General features: G+C 37.0%; 2 protein-coding genes across 6 annotated transcripts in view; one reads left to right on the plus strand and one right to left on the minus strand.

Moving 5' to 3' along the window:
- The window catches only part of FGF7 (fibroblast growth factor 7), a 31,493-nt gene extending 9,695 nt beyond the window's left edge, over positions 1 to 21,798 (plus strand). For all 3 annotated transcript variants that reach the window (XM_088148578.1, XM_015887414.3, XM_007424289.4), the window contains exons 3-4: positions 19,873 to 19,976; positions 20,724 to 21,798. In XM_088148578.1, the coding sequence (XP_088004704.1) occupies positions 19,873 to 19,976; positions 20,724 to 20,918 (299 nt within the window). In that variant the 3' untranslated portion in view covers positions 20,919 to 21,798. The remainder of the gene's footprint in view (positions 1 to 19,872; positions 19,977 to 20,723) is intronic.
- Positions 1 to 26,621, minus strand: part of FAM227B (family with sequence similarity 227 member B) — an 86,864-nt gene that overhangs the window by 45,829 nt on the left and 14,414 nt on the right. For all 3 annotated transcript variants that reach the window (XR_015797497.1, XM_088148582.1, XM_088148581.1), the window contains exons 9-10: positions 25,278 to 25,404; positions 23,128 to 23,292 (exon numbers count right to left, since the gene is read on the minus strand). Coding sequence is in view for 2 of the 3 variants with exons in the window: in XM_088148582.1 (XP_088004708.1) it covers positions 23,128 to 23,292; positions 25,278 to 25,404 (292 nt within the window). In the remaining variant the exon portion in view is untranslated. The remainder of the gene's footprint in view (positions 1 to 23,127; positions 23,293 to 25,277; positions 25,405 to 26,621) is intronic.

The following is a 26,621-nucleotide window of genomic DNA, read 5'->3' on the forward strand; positions in this document are numbered from 1 at the left end:
CTATCAGTTAAAAAAAAAAAAGCCAAAATGTGTGAGACAAAAGAAAGCCTTTTACTAATATTAATACTATCCTCCATATCCTTCCCCTCATGTCCTATGTCACTACTGCTTGTTTCTGAATCCAAAAACAGCTGAGTGATCTCAGACTAAAAATTAATATATGGAACTATGATCAGTTGATGGCTTATTGTACCCAGTTTCATTTCAAGCTTGCTACTGCAATCATGCAGATGGCTTCTCAAAATATGCCTACAGAAATTTCAGTGCAATACAAGTGAAAAAATAGCTAGGGCGTAATGTACAACCAGGAAGCCTTCTATTTATGTACAAAGCTGGTCATTCATCCATTAAGTAGTGATATAAATTATTGTCATTTCACCTTTAATTCTCCATCTGTAACATGTAGGTAATAATGCTGACCTGCCATATGGGGCTGATGAAAGGCTTTGTTTTGTTTTTGCATGTGCCTTTGATAAGTATTGACTCCTGGCAACTGCCTGCACTACTCCCTGCAATTTTCTCGGCAAGATTTTTGGAAGTGGTTCGCCATTTCCTTCTTCCTGGGGCTGAGAGAGAGGGACTGGCCCAAGGTTCCCCAGCTGGCTTTGTGCTTAAGGCAAGACTAGAACTCAAGGTCTCTCAGTTTCTAGTGTGGCGCCTTAACACTACACTAAACTGCTATTGATGTAAGAATTATTTAAATAAAATATGGAGTTTTCAACAGGTACACAGATGTTCTGTAGAAACGTCATCTCCAATATTATTATAAGATCCAATAGTTGAATCATAAGAGAATACAGTTTATTTACTTTACTTTGTCCATACACTGACATCAATTTGGTCCTTTCTAAAATTACATTTGCATTTATTTTATTAGATTTATTAGATGTGTATCTCACCTTCCATTCAGAGGCCTATTTAATGCCCCCTTCTCCAATTTTTCCCCACAAAACCCTTGTGAGCTAGGTTTCCTGATGATCTAGAACCATTCCCCATGGGCGGGGGGGAACTCTACAAAGGCTTCCCAGTGTATTTTCCTAAATTATAAACCCATTTTATCCAGCTTGTCACTCTGCCCAAATAAAAACACATTGGTAGTCAGCTGTATACACCCTTATACTTAACCATTGCTACCCATGTCACATCAACACTTCCAAAAAAAATAATTGTTTTGCTCTCTGAACTAGGAAAATTACTTCATCACTGCTGTTTAAATTAGTCAAACAAAACACTTTTTTTCACTTGCCAAGCCAGCTTTTCTTGCATAAATGTCAAGTGTATCATTCTTTTTGGCAACTTCACTGACAACATATCTTTTGATCTAACATGATCCTGAAGTATTAAAACAATGGAATAGAAAAAAGATAAATTGTTCCTAATAAATGAGCAATTCACATTTTTAAAAGCATAATAGATGCTGCCGTACAGTTAGCTATGAAGGTTTCATAACGTATCACATCATTTGCATGCATGGAAAACCTTCTATATAACAAATGGTATTGAAAATTTAGAAATGGATATTCGGAGATATGGCTCACTACAGCACACACAATTCAGAAGAAGGCAAACAAATCAACAATGAAATCAGTATGTCTTATTGATTTATGTTCCTGAATTTATGAAATCAACTTAAAAAAGACCTGTAACTCAACTGTAACAGAATTCATCAGTGCAGCTTCTTGAACATCACTTATTTGCTGGTCATTGACCGAATAAAAATGTGTTCTATTCTGAACATCGCTTGTTCTTTTGGCTCAATATTGCTTACCCAGCCTTTTAAATACATTGGGCCATGATCTTTGACAAATATAACCCTGTTGCATTCAGAATAATAGGCACATTTCAGGGGATAACAAAGGAGTTTCTCTAATTCTTAGGGAAATTATCAGATAATAGAAAACCACAAAACTGTTGGAATTTAATTACGCAATTAGCCAGGGAATTGTTAGTGGGTTCTCTTTGGGAACTTATTTACATCTTTTGGACAAATGCTGCCAATTGGGAGGCAAAAGATCTGAGCATCTGGTTACACTGAATTGATCTCGCCACCTATATAAATAGAAATTAATGCTGGTTATTATTAATTGCACTGCTACATAGGCTATTCTCTTTCCAATAAAGAGATGCTCTTGTCACACTAATTCATGCTTTTGTATCCTTCGAGATGGAGAATATAGTCTACATAAGGCTGTCCTTGAAGATGCAGTAAATATTTCAGATGATGCAAAGTGATATTGCTCATCTCTTAATGTCTGGAAAGCACAAGGTATCCCATCCCTACAACAGACACTGGGAGACATGGGACTATTCAAGAGAGGTTGCCAATTCTACTGGCTAACCAATTCTTTCTAGCACAATTAAAGGTACTGATTTAATCTTTAGATCTCCTTATGACAGTGTATTAAAAGACTGTTTCTCCCTGGATCAGTTCTTCTGTTATTCAGAAGATCTGATTCTCTTCTTTTTAGCCCCATTACATGAGGTAAGAACACTTATTGTAGAAGAATTCCACTTACATTGTAACTCCCCACTGAGACAAGAACATTTCTCTCTTTAAGCATCTGATACATTTGCAGGATCTTTGTTTCATTGTTTTCGTGAGTTTCTCCTCAGGCCTGTTGATTTGGATTTTGTTTAGTACAAATATATGTTAGGTTACAATTGGTGATTTTTTCTGTCTTATAGTTTTATTTTGTCACTGCTTATTCTATTATTATGAGATTAGATTATTATTATTATTAGATTCTAGGTAAGGAAACAAGATTTCTCAAGACTTTTCTACTGCTACTACAAAATAGTATAAAATACTGATTTAACTGGATTACTTTCTACTTGCATTTCACCTTTTTGTAAACTTTCTTCTGCATATTTTTGTGGAAAGATGATCTACCATTTTGTGAAGAAAAATAAGCTCTGAAGGCCTAATCCAACAGGTCTCCAAAAGTACATCATTTTTCGTATGTTCAAAGAAATTCATAGAATGCCAACTAAATAACAGGTTAGAAACAGCACATCTTGGATATGAATTTCTAATTGCTAGAATCTTTAACTGAATCAGTATGTGGATTAGGGAAATGAAACTCTTGTTATGTTGGAGTAAATCCACTTGTGTGCCACCATAAACCATGATAATGAATTCAAGAATTCTTTCAGTGGACAACATCCCAACCCACCATTCTCTTCTTCACAGGCAGACAGTAGAACAAAAAAATGTGTGTGGTGTTGGCATAAAATGAGTGATTAGGGTAACAAAGGATGCAGTAATTCAACCCACACTTCTGAGGCTTCTGCCACAAACCTTCAACAAAAATTTGAGCTGTGACCTTAACAGAAACACTGATACACAGGAAAACAGTGAATCTTGGTAATATAGAGATCTAGGTGTGTTCTATACCTATAAACATTATGGACATAACTTTGGATATTTTCCAGATTTAGTTGATATGATGTTGAAATTAAACCTTCTACAAAACACAGATATTTGGGATATCTTTATTTTTGTCAACAACTCACAAGGTCAGACTCAAATCTTTGTCATGCCCTTTTCTCAGTTCCCTCACCAAAACATTTCCCTTCAAAATCATTATTCTCCTTCTATTCTGTGAGTCTACTCCTATAATTCCATCACCTGGTCCTCTTACGTATATTTTTGCCCCTTGTTTTCACTGACTTTTTATACATCTTTAAGCCTCTACCACCTAAAAAAGGCTCCATACAAACATTAAATCAGCTCTGGATGATTTATTGCATGGAATTGGCATGTCATAGCACCTAACAGAATATTGCTTGCTTTCTCACAAAACATCTCCAGCTGTTTTCCCGTAATTCAGTCACAAAAGAAGAAGGCTGTTTGCTTTCTCAGGCTGCAGGATTTTGCATTAAAATCACCTTGCTAAATTTTATTCAGCAACTGTTGTTCTTTTTTAATTCATTTTTGGAAAACTCCAGAAAATACTGGCAGCAATTTCTGAATACGTACCTGCCTGTTTTCTGTTAGGCAAAATGCCAGTCAGACAGGCTTTCAAATTTGATTCTCTTACACTTCTACCCTTTCAAAATGTGAAATGCTTGAAAACATTATTGGGAGAAAATGAATCCCGCACTCATTTTTTTTTTTATAATATACTGTTCCAAGTAAGCAAAGCCCATTCAAGGCAATATATAAAAAACAAAATAGAAAATATAACCTTATTGATGATTCAGGAGAAATGCAGAGGTTGAGGCTTGAGGTGGAAAGTTCGATAACAGCTACTTAATTTAGCCTTCTTGAAATACTATCAAAAAACAATCCATTTAATTTTCTGAATTCTAGATCTGCCAATGGTTCTACTTTCTTCTATGAAATCTGGGATTTCAGAATAACTTAGCTTAGTTATTGATAATGTCCTTAAACCCAGTACCTGGAGGCTCTCAGGGTCTGGATGGGAGGAACAGACTTTAATGGAATCCCTCTAAGATAGTGGTTTTGGGTTTATAGCCCAAATGATTCCAGGGAAATTCCATCTTTGGCTTTCAATGGGGTTGTACTCCCCTGCTCAAATGTAGTTCACAGTCTGGCAGTTCTCCTAGAGTCACAATTCCTGCTCAAGGAGCAGATCGTAGCTATGGTTAGGACGGCCTTTGTTTAATTGCATCTTGTGCGTCACTGTGACCTTTCCTGGATTGAGATGGCCTGCTCACTGTCACTCATGCCCTGTTTACGTCCTGTTTCAACTACTGTAACATCCTCAGCGTGGGCCATTCCCTAAAGAACATCCAGAATCTACAGCTGGTGCAGAACCCACCAGGCAATGATGGATACTCAGGTAACACTGCTATTTTAGGAGCTGCATTCAGTTCCCAGGTAGAATTCAAGGTGCTGCTTATCACCTTTAAGGCCCTATATAACCAGACTCCAGACCTTGTTATCTGAAGGATTGCCTTCTCCTCTATGAATCTACAACTCCAACCTGATCAACTCCTTCAAGGTCCCACCCCTATGGGATTGTCACCTGACAGGGCCTCAGAGGTGGTGTTTTCAGTTGCTACCCCCACTCTTTGAAACTCCCTCTCGGGGGGAACTGAATCAGCCTTATCCATCTTAGGCTTCAGGAAAGTCTTGAAGACCTACCTGTTCCATCTTGCAGAGGCACATGGTAGTTATTTGTAATTATTTAATAAATTAATAAATTAGCACAAATAACTACCATGCACCTCTGCAAGATGGAATAGGTAGGTCTTCAAGGCTTTCCTGAAGCCTAGGATGGATAAGGCTGATTCAGTTCCCCCTGAGAGGGAGTTCCAAAGACTGGGGGTAGCAACTGAAAACACCACCTCTGAGGCCCTGTCAGGTGACAATCCCATGTATGTATGTATGTGGGGTTTCTTGGATATTTATATGTTTATAGCCACTTAAGAGTTGGTAGGAATGGGTGCCATATAAGCAACATAAATAAATAATATAGTACGTCACATTTCTACATGGATCTCAAAAGATTTAGACTTCTCGGATTCTAAGTAAAGAAGAGGGCCATTTTTCTACCAGTAGAACCTCAAGTATATATTACCCATGCCTAAGATAATAGGAACTGATCATTTCTGAGGTAACCCCAAAAGGAGAGAAGTTGAGGAAAGGCATTCATGTTCTGAAATACCTTAGCTCAGTGATAGGATTTTTATGAGGATTTTTAAAAATTATTGTTAACAAAAAAAGCATCTTAAGTCTAGCCTTTTTTCACAATGGACTTTTAATTTTACCAAAATTCCCAATTGTGATAAGAATGATGTATTTATCTGATTTCCTTGATGAAAAGTTTAGTGAACACATTTCTTCAAATTCTAAAAACAAGATAAATCCAAAACAAAACTAGCCCAAATATAACCTTCCTTTTCTTGATCCCTACTGTCTTTTAGTTTATTCATGAGCTATTTAATCATAAGCTATTTACTCTTTAGAATATACATCATCTTCATTCATTTATATCATAAGCAGACATATTTGTAATGCTATACTACATAACCAGTTAAACCTGTATAAATTCTTACATGACTTTTATTGTAATATAGCTGAAGAATGATAGGCTAAGAAATCAGAGGGGGAAATACAATGAAAAGTTACAGCATGACTCAAACAGAGTGAATAAATATGCTGGAAATTAAGTTATTCATACCTAATAACAGTGAATTGAATTTACATTTTCATACCTCTTTAATATCCTATGATACTAAAGAATATGAGGAAAAAACAATGAAAATAATGAAAGAATGAGGAAGATCAAAAAGCATGTTTTACAGGGTTTGAGTTTAAGAGGGCACAAAATACCAAAATAAGAATGCTGGTTCAAGAGGGTAAATAATTTGGGATAAAAATGAAACTAATGACATAATTAGATTATGATAATCTGAAGACAGTAAGGGCAAAAGGGGACATTCTGGAAGTAGAGGGAGTCTTTAGATGCAGTTCTGGAACACAAAATAACTCTAGTTCTGTTTCAAGCTGACTGATAGGATATGAAAGGTGTGCTATTAACATTTTCAACAAAAAACAGCATTCTCTGGCATATTTTAAAGTCAAATTCCGAATGGTACTAATAGAACCTAATAAACCCAATATATATTGCTGTCCAAGGAGGATATCCTCCAAAAGACATGTCAATGGAATTGTAGCTCAAGCATGGACATGGGTGAAAACAACATACTTCTTCACCCACCAAGATTTTAAACACTGGGTCCCTAAATGTGTTAGGAAATATGCAGCTCCTGGAATCCTTAACTTGAGGCTCTAGTGGACAACATCTTACCCAACTGCATAACCAGCTGAGCCCAACTGCTGAAGAGTAAGAAAACAGGCTCCAGAGAATACAACACAAGAATCTTGGAATTGATTTTAGGGCAGCTAACTTCTCAGGTTTATTCTAAATATACTGGCTAAGGACCTCATATGCCCCTACAGTGGCCACTTTGATATAAAAGGCTGCTGTGTCAGTCCAACATAGGTTCATCCTGGAGAACCTCCAGCTGGAAAAATCTGGCAAGTTTTTTGGTCTCTTTTCATTACTCGAATACTTCAATAGCTTTGAACAGCCAAGAAATCTTTTAAGAAGTTTGTGTGAACAGGCAAAAGGCTTGATCACTGTGAGGAGAGGTGACACAGAAGATTTCCAAAGAACTGAAGGCATTCATGGTGACCATGAGGAGAATCCCCTGCCTTTTTTGCAGAGAACAGTATAACAGAAGAGAATCAGGATGCCATTCTAAATTCTTGCCAAAAAAAGATAAACTAGGGAAAATTTATTAGGGAAAAAGTATGTAACATTTTAATGTGGATGGTTTTTGCAAGAAAAGAAGTGCAAAGAGATTCAAAATGGCATGGGATGGACCTAAGGTTAATAAAAATTAGGAAGAGAGTTACACTCAAATTGAGAGATTCCACTCTCCCTAAAATCAGATCATCTCCCCTCAAGCAGGGGAAGTAGATGTGGAAATTAGGGTTAGTGCATAATTAGGATTAGTACATTGGAGCAGACTCAGCAGATACATCCCAGCTCTGAAGCTCCCACTAATGGGGGCCAACCCACTCCTGTTGAAAGCATTTTTTTCCGGGAAAGAACAACAATCAATCTCCTGGCCATGCAGTTCCAGTAGAAGAAAAAATAAGGAATAGTTCTTGCAATACACTGAGATTCTTACAGATCTCTCTAGAGATGCTGACAAAGGAAGAGGGTGCATTTTTTAGGCTTTGCAGCTTCCATGAAGGAAGGAAGTTGTAGTGCTGCTGTGGTGAGCAATGGAGAATAGCAGAACTATTGCCAGGAGATGCATTCTCCAGCGTTTCCTCATTCTGTGATCACAGAAAAGACATACATTATTTTACCAAAGTGGTTGGTGGTCCGTGTTAGTCAGAAAGCTAGCAAGCTAGTTATAATCTATTGAATGCAAGTACCAGCTGAATTTCATACTTTAAATGTGCCATCACGCCATACCTACAGCATGCAGTCTGGGAATGATAAGAGTTGCATTCTCCAACACATCTGAAGAACATCAGGTTGAGGAAAACTGACACTCTAGCTCTGGCTCTGAATCAGCCAGCAAATGCTGAGGCTATGCTTCCATTTCGAGCAGGCTGCTTATAGCCCCATCGTGGGGGTCGATCTCCTGCCTTTGCAAATGCAACCTCAACTATTATTAAGAGGCTGGGCTGTGCCCTCAGGCATCCATTTGTATGTAAATTGGAAAGAAAGATGGAACTTGGAAGGCCTACTTAGAAAAATGTTGTAATTGCGAGGCTGTAACAATTAGTGTTGTTTACTTTCTTTCCTCTGTCTGTATTTTGCTAAGCAATGTGATTAGATACCAGACAAAAAGAAATGATCCTGGAGGAATGAATGATGGAGCCAAAGTAACTTGAAACTCTTTTTTTTTATAAGCGCCCAAATCATGCAAACTAAGTTACGTAACACTATACTATTCCCAACAGAATGCTTTAGGAATTTTGTTGTTATTTCTTCCCATCCCCCCAACATCCCACTTCAGCATATGTATTTTCATCCAACTAAATGCATAAATTTGGGGGATCCCACCAATTAAGAAAATTTACAGTAATTAGCTAGTACTTTACATAATGGGGCAGTTTTGAAATTTAAAGGTTGATGTCTAGTGAGTTTAATCACTCCAATAAAATATCTATAAAAAGTTATGAACTTCTAGTCCCCTCCTCCAAGGAAGCCAGGCTGAAATCCCCTAGCACCATAAGCCTGGGTAATTCTCCTACCAACTCAGCAACAGGAATGGACACCACCATGCAGCAAGGGGGACTGAAAAAATAGCAGCACTCCCAGGCTGTCCCTAGAGCAAATAAGGTCTCTCACCCTACTATCTATAGAACAGTGTCTCTAGACACTGAATCTTACAGAGTCCATCTCACTTTCCCTGCTCTGGACACACGGCTGAGGCCAAACACAAAACTGAAATGAGACCAGCTATGACTGAGGACCCCACTACCTTTGCCCATCCAGGTTTTGGTAATGTATCAGATTTATCCTCTCATCTCATCATCTACCCTCTCACCCATCAGATCTTGGAGGAGTAGAGATTTACTTCTATGAGACACAGCATTCAGAAATAACACCCGGAGACCATGGGCTCTGAAGATTTGGTAACCTGGCTGTCAAGTTGAGACGAGTGAATTGAAAGTGGGAATTGTAGCAGCAGAGAGTGGCCTGTCCCCTGCCTCCCACCACATCTCTTTCTGCCCATCACTACTTTGATTTGCATCCCTTCATCCATATCCACCCTGCCCCCAATGTTTCCAACTCAGTCATTGTAGTGTATGTGGAGATTTCTATCTATCATCCCCTTCAGTTGTTTATCTATATTCATATCCAAGCTACCAATCCCTATTATCCTCAATCACCACCCAACCAGCCACAACCCCCCTCCTAAAGCTGCTCTGAATACATCACTCAGCAGCTACCACGGCAATTAAATCCAGCACAACTTTCACACTCTTCAATCTAACCTCTAGGACCTTGCTTTCATCATGGCCAGCTGGAAATTAATTTAATAAATTGTAAACATGTTATTTAGCAATAATATTTCAGAGCTATTTAACCTCTAATGTTCTTAGATTGCTAATATTTTCAAGTTGTAATGAGAAATACCTCAGAGGTAACATTTGGGATTTTCCCACCATACAATAGTTGTTCTTTTAAACCAAATCAGTCCCAAAAGGTTAATTCAGAGTAGCTACTGAACTCTATCCCGTAGGGCAGTTTTTCAAGATAAAATCACTCTCACCAATTGCTGATTCACCATCCATCATCGGGAGGTGATAAGTAAGGGCAAGCAATCCACTTCTCACTTGTCCTACAATTGCTAGGATTCAGTGGTGTTTTAACCCTATTTTATTGATACTAAATACGTCTAAATGAGAAACAAGAATTCTCTTTCACTTTAAATGTTATTTATAGCAGCTGGTCAATGTTAGCATATTTTGGCAAATTTTGATTGAGAAATAAAGTTAACATACATTGTTTTAAAAGGAATGTAAAACCTCTGTAGCTTCCAATGGAATTTGCAGCTTCTCCTCTGCATATTTATGATGTCTGAGTGCTCAGTTCCAAGTAGACATAGATAGGCTAGCACTGAACATAATCCAGAATAGTAAAAACAGACTTCTGAAGAAAGTATTTGCACACGTTTTAATTTGTTAAACACCAGATGTAACTTTTGTTTTAGCAAAACTGTACTAAGCTTTGATATGGAACAAGAACTATTTTTTAAAATTGTGTGGTGCTTCTAGATATTTACCGTCTTTCATATGTGTTTACAAGCTGTGGTCTTTATAACAGCTCTGTAAATCAGACTTGGGAACATGTAGCCCTCCAGACTTTGTTGATTGACATTCCCAAGAACTCTATCCAACCAGACCAATGATAAGGGATGCTGGGTATGGTAGTTCAATAATATCCTGATATAAAGCCCTCTTTTTTTAACCCCTTGTTAAAGGAATTAAGAACGTGGGAACCTATACTTCTAGTCACATAGCAGGTAGCTGAGCAAAAGAATTGACTAAGTCTGAACAAGTCAATTTATCTTTTAAGAAAAACTGAGAAGTGGTTGTGAAGCAAGAGAAGAAGATATTACTGAACGTTGGAAAAACATGCATACCTCACTACCTTTTTAAATGATCATCATAAGAAGTTATGTATATATTCACACAACACTGGGTTTTCCCTGAGATATGTTGAAGCTTAGAAGAATTTCTAAGAGACATTCATAATACAACAGGAAGCCAGGCGTAACTCCTGATGCATTGCTGAAAATAAAACTGATTCTGCAAATGAACCTGCATCAGGATGCAAGAATCAGAATATATGTGGCACGAAAACATGTATTTTTTTCTCCAACATTTTTCCTTAAAAAAAATAAATAAAAACTTTAATAGCCACAAAAGCTGCAGGGTTAGTTTAACCTCTTCACTCATCTGCCACACTGAGGGCTATGAGTAAGATCTTTATGATATTCAAGTGCTACTTATTCTTTATGAATCTGGAGATTTAAAATACAAGGAATCAAATGCAAGTTCACAACTTTTGTTCACTCCCATATGCACACAACATGATACCTACCCAACTCTTAAGTCTAGCTGGCCAGACTAGGTTTCAGTTTCAGTTCTAGAAGAATCAAGTTAGGGTGACTTCCATTCTACGTCATATACAATGTACTGCAAGTACTGCAGTCCTATGACTTACAACAAAGCTTGGGTAATCCACCTTTGGCATTTTTCTACTATAGTGCATTACCTCATTTAGTTGATATGAGAAGCAATTTACAAAATCTGTCTTTTGGTATGAGAACTATATCTTCTTGTGTCTTCTTTAAGGTCTTCATTCTCCACACTCTGCACAAGCTGAAATTTTTCAGAATTTTTTTTTCTGCCTCTAAAGCTTGCTTTGAGTGGGTCTTACATATGCCATTTCGTACATATCCATTTGCATAAATAGATGGAATAAAGCTATACATTATAGCTATTCCATGGAATTATATAATGTCTGACATTACATAATCTGATTAATATAATCTAGCTTCCATGGTAGTTTTTCTGTAGTGGTCTTTTCCTTCAAAACCTTCTACAAGAAAAAACTATCAGTTACCCTAAAGTGAGAATGGGTATAGATATTCTTCATGTTGCTAGAAGACCATATGTAACAGGAACCAATTAGTGCAAGGTTTTTCAAATGAGAATTTGATTGGGTTCCATGAGAGACTAAGGGAAAAAAAACCCCAAAGCCAATTTTCTATTACTAGAGCTTTGCCTCTTGATCACAGATTCCACAACTTTTTTTTTTTTTTTTACTAACTGGCTTCACGGTCTGAAAAAGTTTGAAACCCCCCAAACTAATCGATTATCTCAAAAACATGCTGAGACAAAACCAATCAGACTACATTATGGTTAACAGCACGTTGTTAATAAGTTAAGGCAATTTCCCATGTTTCTAAAGAGGACAGCAGTCACTCTCCCCTTGCATCCGTCATCTGCTCAAGATCAGAGTTTGTGGCAGGTAGGCAGGCAGGAAGGCAAAGTACACATCAAATGTAGTTTCATCTTAAAATTGTACAAGTCAAGGATACGTCATGTGAAAATGAAGAGGATTTATACAATACTACTGTCTATTCTCCTATATAAGAAATAGGAAAGGCTCTGGTCCCAAGGGCATTGCAAGCTAAATTTTGAGAGGTATAAAGGAGAAAGAAAAACAAGGGTGAAAGTGAGTAAATGCTGTTACATAAGCTCTAGTATTTGTTTCATCTGGAAAAATCAACTGAGAGATAAATATCCATGCTCTGAACCATTTCCAAGAACCACGTGAAAGACAGATTCTGTTCTGCAGACTAAAAGGTAATTAACAAAATTCTATTCTGTAATCCTTCAACTATATATTCAGTCTATCTCCAAATGTATTCCTGGCCATTACACATTTCAAAACCCACTTCCTTTTATTGCCATTCTATGTCAGACAGAGGAAATGTACAAGGTGCGCACAGGAAAAACTAGAGAGCCATAGCAAACTTGTGGCTTTCTGTCAGCTTTAAGGTGATGAAAGCTGTTGTTGTCTGAGGTTGCCAGATCTGATCTCCTCTCTTCAAGTCTATGCCAGTGAAATCAAAGTGGTTAGAAAATCATAGACATGAGGAAAAGCCATATAGTTCTTGACAGCTGGAAACACATGCTGTCAGGCTTGGGAAAATTGTTGCTTATGTTCTCAGCATTAGTCTACGTGTAATTTAATAGACTGTTTTACACTGCTTTTCAGTTTGGAGAACAGCTGTTCCCCAGTCCCTGCCTCTTAGTGATTGGTTGTTTATCTGATGCTTTAGGAAAAGTATATTGGTGCCTGCTTATATAATAATGAGAGGTTTTCTAACTTCTTTGCAGTCCTTGGTTAGTACAATATTCAGGAATGTCAGTTACTATTATGTTAACTTCTAGGTAGAGTCAGCATTAAGTTTCAACAGATATCATAGTTCTAACATATTCTGCAATGCTTTTTTCTTTTTTTTTTGAAAACCTAGTATTATACAAGACATTAATCATGATGAGGTATTCATTGAAATAGAAAGCCAGTATGGTATAGTGGTTAATGCACCAGGCTAGGAAGAAGGCAATGGCAAGCCACTTCTGAAATATTCCCAAGAAAACTTCAGGTAGTCACCAGGAGTGAACATGGACTCAAAGGCACCCAAAAAAAAAAAAAAAATTGAAATGGAATAGAATGCTGAAAGCAAATTTATGTTTCTCTATTTGCAGTCATTTTCTTAATCTCCAACATAATGTCCTCCAGATGTACTGGAATTAATATTCCATTCCAATATGAAGATGATGGAGAAAGCTGATGGTACACACATACCTGTGCTAATTATTTTTTTAACCCTAGATTAGCCCAGAAGTCAAATTTAAACCACCATATTTATTTTGTTCTGTCCTCCAACTAAATTCTTTGATATTTTTGGATCTATCAAGAATAAATCATGCTATAATAATCTTATCTTTCAAAAGGATATTTCAGTTGGGTTTCTAACTTAGTGTCTACTGAGAATATAAAATATTCCCTTCACTTACATCACCTTCCTCCAATTTAGTGACCTTTTGATTTGGAAACAACTCCCAGAACTCCCAGTCAGAAAGAAATGATATTGACTTATTTTACAGGGTTGTTTTAAAATATTATTGTGGTAAAGGAGAGGCAGGTAACATATATTCCTTGCAATATTGTTGGATTATAAATCCTATCATCGTTGGCTATTGTATGTATGTATGTATTTATTTATTAACTTTATACAGCCACTCATCTCAAATATATGACTCTAGGAGGCTAACAATGAGTAAAAACAAGATAAAAACATTATATCAAAATAATAGCATATACAGCAGCTGAGATTAAACACGCACACACCAATTAGCACAACCATGATATGGGCTCAACCACAGACCCAGGCGCCCCAGGCTTGATTAAAAAACCAGGTCTTCAATGCTTTACAAAAAGCCAGCAGGGTCAGGGCAAGTCTAATTTCTGGGGGAATTATGTTCCAGAGGGTGGGCGCCATGACAGAAAAGCTCTCTTTCTGGCTCCAGTTGACACTCCCTAACGGACAGGACCTGGAGCATGCCTCTCCTGTTGGATCTAACAGGACAGGTAGATATGATTGGAGAGAGAGATGGTCCCGCAAGTAATCCAACCCCAAGCCATGAAGGTCTTTATAGGTAACTATATGTGTATAGCTGAATTGAACCCAGAAGTATACTGGCAACCAATGCAACTCACGGAGCAGAAGTGTCACACGTTCTGAATGAAAAATATCCATAACTGCCTACACCACTGCATTTTGTTCCAACTGAAGCTTCTGAATGCTCTTCAAGGGCAGCCCCATGTAGAATGAACTGCAGCAGTTCTGCTAATCCCTCAAATACTGAGATTTCTAAGCCACAACCAACATGCAAATTGTATTACAATCACTGAAGGATGTATTAGCAGTTCCTCATTGGGACTACAGTCCTTTCCCATCTACCTAATTTAAATAGGCAGTGTTGTCTTGATGGATCCTAATCCTGTGCATACTAACTCTGAAATACACCCTACTGAAATCAATGAGAGTTTAGGATTGCTGTCTTCTTTGAGTGCACTCATTTAATCCTTGTAATATCATGGTTCTCTGAAATAAATATGCAGGTACCATTGTTATATAAACTGTCAAAACTACACAATTCTCTCTAAGGCTTTTGGCCTTAAAGTACAGAGAGACAGTCAGAAAGCAAGCAGTGCTCTTAATTCCAGAAAAAAAATAGTGACTACTAAAAAGCTCACCAATAAAGACAAAAAATATGAGATTTCATAACACAGCATCTTAGCCAAATGCTAAGATGTGTTAAACACCAACTTACAGGTTCATAGAAAGAAAAATGTCACACAATCTCTTGCCATATTGAAACCCTGCCAATGGCCTCCCAATAATGCAGCACCAAAAACCGATGTATGATGCCAAAGAAGAGTCTGAAATAAATCCAGAGCTGATCCCATTTGGTATAAACCCTGACACAGAAGTGCCCTTAATACTAATACCCAGAGTCACTTGGTTGAGATGGGCGGCTATAGAAATTAAAATACATACATACATACATACATACATACATACATACATACATACATACATACCTTGGCACTAGAAGTTTGAGGGTAATCCTAACTATAGTTATACTAGAAGGAAGGAAGAAAATAAAAGAAAAATAATCATATAGTTTTGGAATCAATCAACAAGTAAGAAATTTACTTATAGGCAGCCTTTCTTCTCCGCTGAGGCCTCTGCACTTTGGATTGCTTGCCAGTAAAGGTACGAGCAGCCCCTCCCCCCAACATTTCATACAAATGTTAAAATAGCACTATTCCACTATGCTTTTAACCAGGATCAAATGTTTCTGGTGGCCATCTGGGGGATTTCTATTATGCATATGTCTTTCTCTTGGTTTTTAATCTTAAAGCCAGAAGTGAAGGGGCCGATTGCACATTTGGGGTGAGGTGGGGTGGGGAATGCTATTCCAGAGGCTGGGACAATGTTTCATATGTCAAAGCGTTTCAAGCAACTGGGTATAACATCAAAATCATCATCCCTTGAAAGCTTCATCTTTTCTTCTTTTGTTTCCAAATGTATGTGGAAACCTCCTTTGGAAGTCCTTAAAATCTAACATGTATGGTTATTCTGAGATGAATGAATGAATGAATGCCCTTGAAACAAAAAGTATCTCACATCATATATTAGCTTAGTTATCACATTTGTTAGTGGTACTTTTGGATTTCTTCTTTTGAACAGAAGCACAGCTGGTAGGGAAGAAGCCATAACTGAGTAGCTGAATTTGATCTGGAAAAAATTCTGTGTTCAGTTCTAACATCACAATCTAAAGCAAATAACCACAGCCAGCTGGGCTAGATGGACGAGTGATTTAACTCACTGACTGGGTTCCCCCAGTGTGCAGGCCAAAAATGTGGTCTATGCACTTCTGACTTATTGAATTCCCTGTGATTTTAAACCATGGCTTATAGCTCACCCAACAATGCAAATCCAGTTATATTGTATTCAATAAGCCATGGTTAAAGAACTGTAACTTAGCACAATGTGTGTATTAGGTCAATACAAGGCAGCTTCACATATCATTATATACCTCCTCATCATCATAACTTCTACCATGCAGCTTTATTTCTAAACAGTTCTAAATATACCCCCCCACCCAAATTTTCAAATTATACTGCTGCTCTATATGGCAATTAGGTGGTACATATACCACCTAAATATATAACGTTTACTAGTCCAGGGTGCCAATAATCATCTACCATGTAAGATAGGTTTGCAGCATCACAGAAATAGAAGTTGGTTTGTAAGTTTGCTTTTGAACTTACATTATACTTTGGATTTCTTGCACAAAGCTTAACCTGCTCTGTAGCCAATGTTTGTTTGCTTCCTCTTTCTGGAAGCCAGCAAACATGGAAATGGCTGGAAAATGATAATACTTTGCCTTAGTTGAGCCTCTAAATCAACCTTTTCAAATGAAGTGTCCTGAAAAGAGGCTGGCAGTGCAATTCCCAAATTTGAAGTCAGATAAAGGTGGATTTGTGTTGTGATTAAAGAACACCAAGCTGTATTATCTAATGTTTGTGTAAAGGGGAATATTGTTATGCTGTAGACTAATTTGCATTACTTTTGACAGCATTGCTTAGTCAATCATACTACATTATTTTGGATTTTATGCTGACTCCATGAGAGCTGCATTTCAGTTTCAGTTGGTGCAACTCAAATACAACAGCATAACAAACATGTTGGTTTTCTACAGTTTAGTTGCTCCCATACAGTCTACCATAAACATACTATGGAATATCTCACTCAAGACTTCAAGGACATGATACAGATTCTCATTTTAAAAGAGAGAGGATACTGTGGAATTGTTTAACATGGCAATTCAGATCAGCAGTGAATCTATATTATTGCCATTTCTTAAAGCAGGCAAGCCTGTATCAATTCTTAGATTTGTTAAAATGTCAAGCTGGAGAAAACCTGTAAGAAAGAAAGAAAGCTCTTTCTGAATGTTCTTGAAACCGATAGAACTAAGGGCTCTATGACACATGGGGAGAGAATGTTGGGAATTAGCCAGTATATTATACAGTAACATTACTAACTTCATACCAAATTACTTTTTAGAAATTTTATACAGTATAGAATTAAGGATTGCCAGACCTGTGTTATGATCACTTCCAATGCACTTCTAAGATAGTTATAGGCATTGTACATCCACAATAGCCTTTCACTTCAAAGAAACATGTAGTGATTTGCCAAATGTGTTCTGTGTGTATACGTCTGTGTCTGTGTGAGAACATTTGAAAATTAGTAAAAATATACTGCAATATCTCAACAACAGTGCTGTTTCTGCCAGACTGATTCTACTTTAGCTTTGTAAAAGGTATATAGTGGACATCAAACCTACAAGTAAAATGCTCAAGGCATAAAACTACTTTAAAAAACTAAACTGACTACATCTAGAAGTATTTTATATTCAAAGAATAATGGCATCATTATAATCTCTGAAGATATCTGCATATAATACTCCTTTGGTACGCTTAAATTTTTATCTAAATATTGAAATGAAGGCCACATGTACACTTTTTAGAAACTCTTAACACTAAATGAATAGCATCCTGAAAATGAATCATGGAACAAGATGATCATTTAAGCACCTTTCATTAGACTATAAGCAAACACATTTAGAACAGTATCAACATCCTTATTTATTATTCATATTTATTCAAATGGTCATCTGATGGTCATCACCAAGTTTCAAAGAGCTTTAAGTTGCATTTAGGATTTGCACTGCCTCAAATGGTTTTAAAAATCTAAAAAGACTGCCCTTCCCAGGATGCTATGTTATAAACTGCTTAGCATGCAGTGTGCATACCCATATGTACATATGTTATTGAGAAATCTTTAAAAATTAACAGAGTTCTTTGGAATCTGAGCACAGCTTAATGTTATAAAAATGTCACCAATTCTATTGTACTTACCTATCATTTAAACCATTTTGGGGAGCAAATATCACTTCATATTCAAGTACATCAAGTACCTTAAGGTCATTGTTGTAGACTCAGTTATAAGGAGAATGGCTCATAAATCAGGAAACAGAACAGCAAATTCGCCATTCTCGGGGTCTAGCTGGTCACTGCTGTGAATTTTGACAGCAACAGTCACCAGTTCCACAGATGGAAAGAAAGTCATATACCTGATTAAGTATTCAGTTGTTCATTTAGTCTTTAACTTCATGAGGTTTTCACCTAAACTTTAGAATAATTGCACAGTTGTACTTCAATGAAATAAAAACATCGTGGCATGATTTTTAAATTTAATTTTTAAAGAAAGATGTTGGTGCTTAGTTGGTCAGCCTATTTTCTCAATCTTTTTCCATGTACCTTTGAAAGTTTTTCTCTACTTATAAGACTTATTTTAAGTAATGCCTAAAAATTGGAAAAAGTATGTTTAAACAATTAGTCCTTTCCCTTTTGCATAGCCACTGTCAGAGCCACTAACATGGACAAAGCACGGTGGGAGCTATGCGCCAAGACATGCCAGACAATAGAAAAATCAACTGCAATTCAGCTAACATAGAAAACCAACACCACTTTCATACTGCTAGGAATGCCAATTTATCAAAAATCATTTAATGGCAATGTTTCCACATCAAACTATCTATCTATCTATCTATCTATCTATCTATCTATCTATCTATCTATCTATCTATCTATCTATCTATTTTTTCAATATGCCATAAATGTGATTTGAATGTCCTTGGGTTTAGCTTGTTGTGTGCAGCCATCCGTTATAGCTTGTAAAACATGGTTTAGCATATTGTATGATCTATTGGGTAAACTATGGTTAAGCCAACATGGATTACCTCAATGCATGATCTCTGTTTACATGCACCTCTCTAAAGCTCCAACCCATCTTCATTCAAAATCCCATCAAGCAGAATTAGATATCCATTGGTTGTAGCAATTTGTTTCTGCATGCTCATTTCCCTAGTGGTTGAGGAATATTAGTTCAGGGAAGAAAAAAATGAAAGCTAGAGTTTGCTAACTGTATCGTAAATGGATCTAATTGAAAAAAAAAATCCAATAGTAAAGCGTGTCTCTGCATGACACAGATTGATTTTCAGAGGTTATCAGCTTTTAATGGCCATAAAGGTCAGACAAATACTTTTATCTTCTTGTAGTTGCCATGATCTGTTTTCCATCATTTACAAGTTCTAAGGTTAGTGCTCCTGAAGAGAGGATGCCTCTGGTAAATTTCTTATATATCCTTTCAAAGTACCTTTGTTGAAAAAAACTAATTCTATGAATCTTGATTTAAGCTCTATACTTGTCATTTTCAAAACCTTGTATTTAGAATGTTCAACAGAAGTACATTCACTTCAATCTGAACAGCAACTCTAATCAAAGAAGGTATTTTATTTGTTTTACAAATGATGAAAATCCTAACTATACAACTTGGAAACGAAATAATGAATAGTAACATAAACATTTAATGTCTACATTCACATACTCGTGTGGAGATGAATGCACTTTATGTATATAATACCCCAGAACATTCTTCTGGTGTAAACCAGACATGCATTCATAGCCTTTAAAACAATGGGGAATTCTATGTACGATCCTATTATGTTTATTATCCCTTCCTTATGAAAAGAGTAGCAAGTTTTATAAATAAAAAGAAACAAAGTCATTTAAACAAATAGCTTTGCAATTTTATATCATAAGGAGAGCCAAATGTAGAGATAATAGACCTCGCTATTATTTCCTACAGGTATTCTCGAAATACGAACGGTGGCAGTTGGAATAGTGGCAATCAAAGGAGTGGCAAGTGAATACTTTCTCGCTATGAACAAGTCTGGGAAACTTTATGGAAAGGTACTGGCATAATTGTTAGCAGCAGCTTGCATTTGATGAAAAATATGTTTGCTCCTGATATTTTTTGATCAGCTGTGTTTTATACTACATTGGCCCTAGTCCATGGGAGCTGCTGGATGATGGCATCCCACTGGTAGCTGTTATGAACTGCTCTCATTTATGGACAGCTGCCTTGGAATGCAAACTTACTGGAGATCAGAGTTTTCCCTGTTTTGACTTCATTCTCCCAGAAGCCACATTAAACAGAGAGAGAGAGAGCGCGAGTGCGCACGAGAGAGAGAGCAGGAAGAAGCTGCTGGCAGGCTGATCCATAACTCTTCTTGGCAGTTTTTGGATTCTTTTTGTGCTCTTAATTACTTCCCTTGCCTATTTGCTCTAGGCTCTTCTCCTGCCCAGCTATGCCACCCTCATGCTGCCTTGCTCCCCAATACAGATTAAATGGACTAACTGGAAGTCCCTATTATATAAGCACTCTGTGGTTCTCTGGATGTTGCTGAACTACAACTTCCAGCATCCCACGCCATTGACCTTGTTTGCTTTGGATGACATAAGCTGTTCAGCAACATCTGGAACGCTACTGATACATCAATCCCTATTAAAAGGTGTAAGAAATTTGCACAGCCAGTAGGTACATTTCAAGTAGTTTAATCTGCATATTTCAAGGGCAATTAGTTTTTGTTAAATATTACACACCACTGCCAGGTATTTCAGCATTCAACTGATCACCTCATTTTTTTTAAAAAACAGAAAGTGTGCAATGAAGACTGCAACTTCGTAGAATTCATTCAAGAAAATCATTATAACACCTATGCTTCAGCAAACTGGACACACAAAGGGAAAGAGATGTACATCGCATTAAAACAGAATGGTGCCCCTAAGAGAGGCCAAAAAACAAGTAAAGAAGATACTTCCTCCCATTTTCTTCCATTTGCAGTATCCTAATCTTGTATTAACTATGGACAACCAGTTCCAGCAAAATATATATCTCATTTGAAAAGGGGACTGTTTGAAAGTGCAAGGAAGACAAGCTGGAATACTACTGAAAAACTGAACAAGCTGGACTTGAGCATTGTTTTATTTTTAAGAGACTTGCTTTTAAAAAAAAATGAAAATATACACTACTTCAGATTTAGTAACTAAAAGTTGTAAAAAATTGTAAAGAGTTGTACAATCCTTATGTTAGCATAAGAGTAGCTTTGCAGATTCTTAAATTAAATTTACCCTTGCGCGTTGTCATGACTTGATTATCTGACGATCTTTTATTTAAAATAAACCTATCTGCTTCGTTAAACATGGCTGCTATAATAATAATAAAGCAGATGAAAAGGTTATGTAAAATATGACGGACTTGATGGCTGCTGGATTGAGTCTTCAGATGATCAAGTCGGTATGAGTTGCGAAGGCTAAGCAGTATTAAATACTTCCCAGGATAAAAAAGGTATAAGTATTAAAGCAAATTGAAATTGGATCACTGTGGTATTCAGACAATAAACTTGGTATGACAGATGAAAGTTGCATCACTGCAATGTATTCATATGTATTAGTAAGAATGCCTAATGCTGCTCTGAAAGATGTTACAAAATAGTGTAATATTAAATAATATTAATAAGGGAAATGTATTTCATCTCACTTTCCTCAAAATATCCTTTTATGTAACGATGAAGTAAAAAATTCAGACAACATCATATGGGTTTTTATGTAACATAACCTATCTTTTTATATAATTCCTGTTTGGGCATATGGCTTCTAAGTTTTTTTCCACCGATATTCATGCTTTTCTGTTGTTACAGCATTAAACTTTATTTTAAGTTATAATTGAACTTTATTGTTTTAAGTTATTTAAGTTGATGTTATTTATAAAAAAAAATTATCAAGATGCATCTGTTTCATATGCTTTTAATTCCAAAGGAGTATCAAAACAGTCTAGCTTAGCGGCCCTTTCTTTTCTCCTCTTATGACAGACGTCAAGTCTAGTACACAAAACTCCTGCCAATATGTACTGGATAGCAGACAAAAATGACAGCCTGTAGCAATTCTTACAATGAAAGTTTCAGATGGAACAGCCCCCATATGCAAAAAATCTGAATGCCATGTCCCCCTGCCAGTTAAGGCTGCTAGTATTTTGAAAGTTATAGGAGACATGGCTCTGCTATGTTTCTCTTAAATATCAGGCCAGTTCCTAAACCAACGTCTAGCCAGAATGAATGGATTCACATTGGCACCCTCTTCCTCCAGTACCGCCATCAATATGCCAACAAGCTTGAGGACAAATTTCGCAGTCTAATTTAGCTGCTACCTGTTCAACCTGCTGCTAACTTTACCAGCTATGCAAAAACAAGCCACTTTTAATACTTATTCTGCATTTGCTTGGCAGACAGATCATTATACACCACCATTAGAATTCAAGTGGGGAAAAAAGAGTTCGCCTGCCGTTCTGATCCAGGTCAAATATGAAGCTTGGATTGCCAGATCCTCTGATGGAGAAACCAGGCATGACATTAACTGCAAGCCTTTTTCTTCTAAAGAACAGAATCACCATGGTGAGGGTCAGCAAACATGGTGGCATCATTGGTCCAAATGAAAATCAGCTTCTTCCCCTTAGCCCCCAATATATGGGAAAAAGCATCACTGTTAGCACCACTGGACACTTTTTTCCCCAGGATTAACAGTAATTTTCCAATTGGACCAATTTTCACTGGAATCACAGCAAGTGAAAAGAATTCCAAATGTAACAAATTTGCAGAATTAGAGCACAGGCCTACCTAGTCCAGTATTGGGTTCCTGATGTTGTCAGGTATCTTTAGAAGGCAACAAACTGCATGTGACTGCAAAAGCAACCTGCTGTTTGTGCATCACATATATTAGTAATAAGCCTCATTTCTCATGAATTTCTTCATGAATACCCTTTATGATGTTTCAGGAAATCTTCAAGGCATTCCCACATTGAAAAGGTAACAGCAGTCTAGAGTTATATAAATCATGCTCAGTATCATTCCTTGTGGTTACTGCTATCTAAAGACTATAGTTGAAAAACTGAAAATAATATTTTTAAAAAGTTACAAATTTCACCATTGTATCTATGATACATCATTCCCCATAGCTCTCGAACAACCATTGGATAATCCCTTGTATCCATTTGCCTGGTACTTACATGTTCTTGATCTTGATCTTGATCTTGATCTTGACCTTCTTCTAGGCTCAAGATTTATCTGTGATGACATCTGGCAAAAGGAGTCTTTCTCTATCTTGAGATCTCTAGGTGTTTCCATCCACCAAAAATGCCACTTTTTCCAAGCAAACCTTTGTGGCTTAAAACCTGGAAGAGGGTCAATGGATGAACTGAATAATACAATCAACCAAATGTTTTTGGTACTTTTATTCAAGAACAAATCTCAACAGACTAACTTTATCTTATTTTTTTTATCAGGTACCTTAACAGAATGCAAGAATACTGTAGATGTAATATATTTGGACTTCAGAAAAGCATTTGACAAAGTACCCCAAAACATGCTAAGCAGCAAGCTAGTTACATGAGGACTAAATGTCACATCAATTAAGTGTGTGCATATTACTGACTCAAGAACAGTACTCAGGGAATGTTTGTTAATGATCTGTCATAAATGGGATGCCACAAGTCCTGGGCCCTCTGCTCTTTCACTTTTTAAAATTATTTACTTGGATGAAGAGATAGAGGAAATACTTATCAAATTTGCAGAAGATATAGAATTGGATGGAACAGCTAATACCCTAGAAGTCAGAAATAAAATTCACAATAATCCTGATGTTGAAATAAGCTGAAACCAATAAAATCAAGCTTAACAGAGCCAAGTGCAAAATTCTTCTATCAGGAAACAAAAGTTAAATTCACAGCTATAGGATGGAAGATACCTGACTTGGTAATGATACTTGCTAATAAGATTCTGGAATAGCAGTTGATTGCAAACTAAATATGAGGCAGTAGTGTGATGTGGCTGCAAAAAAAGCCAAATGCAACTGAACAGAAGTACGGTTTCCAAATCATAGGATGTGATCATCCCGCTTTCTTCTGATTTGGTCAGATCCTGCCTCAAGTACTATGTATAATTCTGGGTACCGCCCTTTGGGAAGAAATCAGAGAAACAAACAGGGTTTTTTTAGATTTTTTATCCCTTTATTATTTTTATAAATAATTGAAGGTGCCGTACATACCAATACTCCTTCCCCTTCCTATTTTCCCCACAACAACAACCCTGTGAGGTGAGTCGGGCTGAGAGAGTGACTGGCCCGAAGTCACCCAACTGGCTTTCATGCCTAAGATGAGACCAGAACTCACCACCTCCTGCTTTCTAGCCTGGTGCCTCAACCACTAGGCCAATAAGCACTAGAAATTAAAACTAATGAAGAGAGCAATGAAGGAGCTGGGTAAGTTTCACCTGAAAAAACAAATGACAGAAGTAGGTTTAATTGGTTTTCCTGCACACTGCAGAGGGTTGAACTAGATCAGGGGTCCCCAAACTCTTCAGCTCATCAACCCCTTCATGAAGTTTCAGATTGTTCAATGAGCCCCAAACATTTATTATATGAAAATAATTTAATAAATACTACTTTAATTAATAGGACTACAAATAACAACAACAATAATGGATATTGATATTGATATTGACCACTTTGGGAAAAACTTGACTAGATGATTCTTGTGGTTCCTTTCAGTTCTACAATTCTTTAATTTTGTGGGGGATTTTAATTTTTTTCTTATTATTAATTTATATTGCACCTTTATTTTGTACAAAGTGGTGTACGTAATGCTCCTGCCTCCTATTTTCCCTGCAATAATCCTGCGAGCTGGGCTGGGCTGAGAGAGTCACCCAGCTGGCTTTCATGGCCAAAGGAGGACTAGAATTCACAGTCTCTCAATGTTCTTGACCACACAGAAGAAAGGTCAAGACAGTTCTGGCTTCTTCCAGAGTACGGGACCCAGAATGAAGGTTTTAAGTTACAAAGGGGTGATTACAAATGAATGTTAGAAAAAATTCTACGAGTAACAATGGTTCAACAGTGGAACTAATTACTGAGAGTGGTGATGGGCTCACCTTACTGGGGTATGTTCAAATAAAGGCTGGACAGCCATCTGTTTGGGATACTCTAATTTGGGCTCCTGAAGTGACCAAGAGGTTGGACTCAGTGGCTTAACTCTAACTGTATGATGCTTTCAAAGAACTGATAGAGAGAGAAAATTCTGACTAGGTGAAATTACATAGAAAACTATTGAGATACACTATTGCCATCCACTGCAAAGAAAAATAATTATCAATATTTCAGTACCTCTTATCCACTGGAAAACTAAATTCATTAATTCATCTTTAAACTGATCATCAAAACGATTAAAAGATTGAGGAAAAGCTTCGCAAAAAGTAACATAGATGGCTTGGGACAAGCAGTCAGGATACATCTGCCAAAATGCAAATTAAGTTAATTGTAAAAGTGGGTGATGCTTATATATAGAAATAAACAGGCATTCAAAATATAGCTGAATCACCAGCTGTGGGAAAAATACAAGGTCTGTCAAAGAACATAGCAAGCTTGGGTGGCAGCGAACCAAATGAACTTACGGGCAAATCAGTAAGGAGGGAGAATGATGTCCTACCTTCCACAATTTTTTTTCAGTTAATTAAAAATTAATTAGTTTTTACCACACTAATTTTGTGGTAATTTAAAAATTACCACAAAAAAGCCCTATTAACTTAGAAGACATGCTGAACAGAGCAGCAACTTAACCTGAGACCAAAAAATGTGTTAGAATCACCTTCTCCAATTATTGTCTTTCAGATCAGTTGAAGCTACAATGTCCTAGCTGGGAATTTGGGAAGCTATAGACCAATATTTATTTTACTTAATAATTTTCTAAGGCTGCCCAATTCCTTGTGACTCTGGGTGGTTACACAGGATTAAAAAACAATAAAAAGACTGAAACAATAAAAGACAACCAGCCTAGGGAGGAAAAACAGTATCAAAACATACCAGAGTTAACAATTGCATCACTCTTACATGGAAGTTAGCGGGGCCAGAGCTTGTGGGAAAAGCCTTCCTAAAAGCCAGCAGGGCTGTCACAAAAGGCAGGCACAGCAGTAGAGAAGGCATACCTCATGGGTGCTATGACAGTGATGGGACCTGGAGCACATCAACCCCATCAGATCTTATAACGATATATCTAGAAGGTACCAAGTTAGTTACAGGATAAAGTGAGGGATGTGACATGAAGTCACCCTCTTTCCTTATCAAGAGGATGCAGTTCTTAAAATGAGTGTTCATCACCCAGGGAATTCTGCTTATGGAGTGACTGACAAATACGTAAATAAATTTTTACTGCTCCATGTTATTCAGGGAAGCAAGTTAGCTAGATTCACAAATCTCCGTGCAAACTTTGCTTGGGTCTTATGGAGTAAGTAGTTGAGATTACCAAGAATAATTAAAAAAAAAATTCAGAGGCAATAACAGAGCCTGAAGGCATGACACAGAATGAAAGATTCTGGCATGTTCATCAACAAAAACAGATTAAGTTAAGAGGTAATTAGATAGAAAGATGGCAGCAGACACACCTTTTGCTCTTCTCTGAACAAGACAAAGAGGGATTGGAAGGAGCAAAATTCATAACTGCAAACAATGTTG

The sequence above is a fragment of the Python bivittatus genome, unplaced genomic scaffold, assembly GCF_059951505.1.
Source record: "Python bivittatus isolate LINGU-HERP-01145 unplaced genomic scaffold, Pbiv_v1 ctg000530_np1212, whole genome shotgun sequence".
NCBI classification, from domain to species: Eukaryota; Metazoa; Chordata; class Lepidosauria; order Squamata; family Pythonidae; genus Python; species Python bivittatus.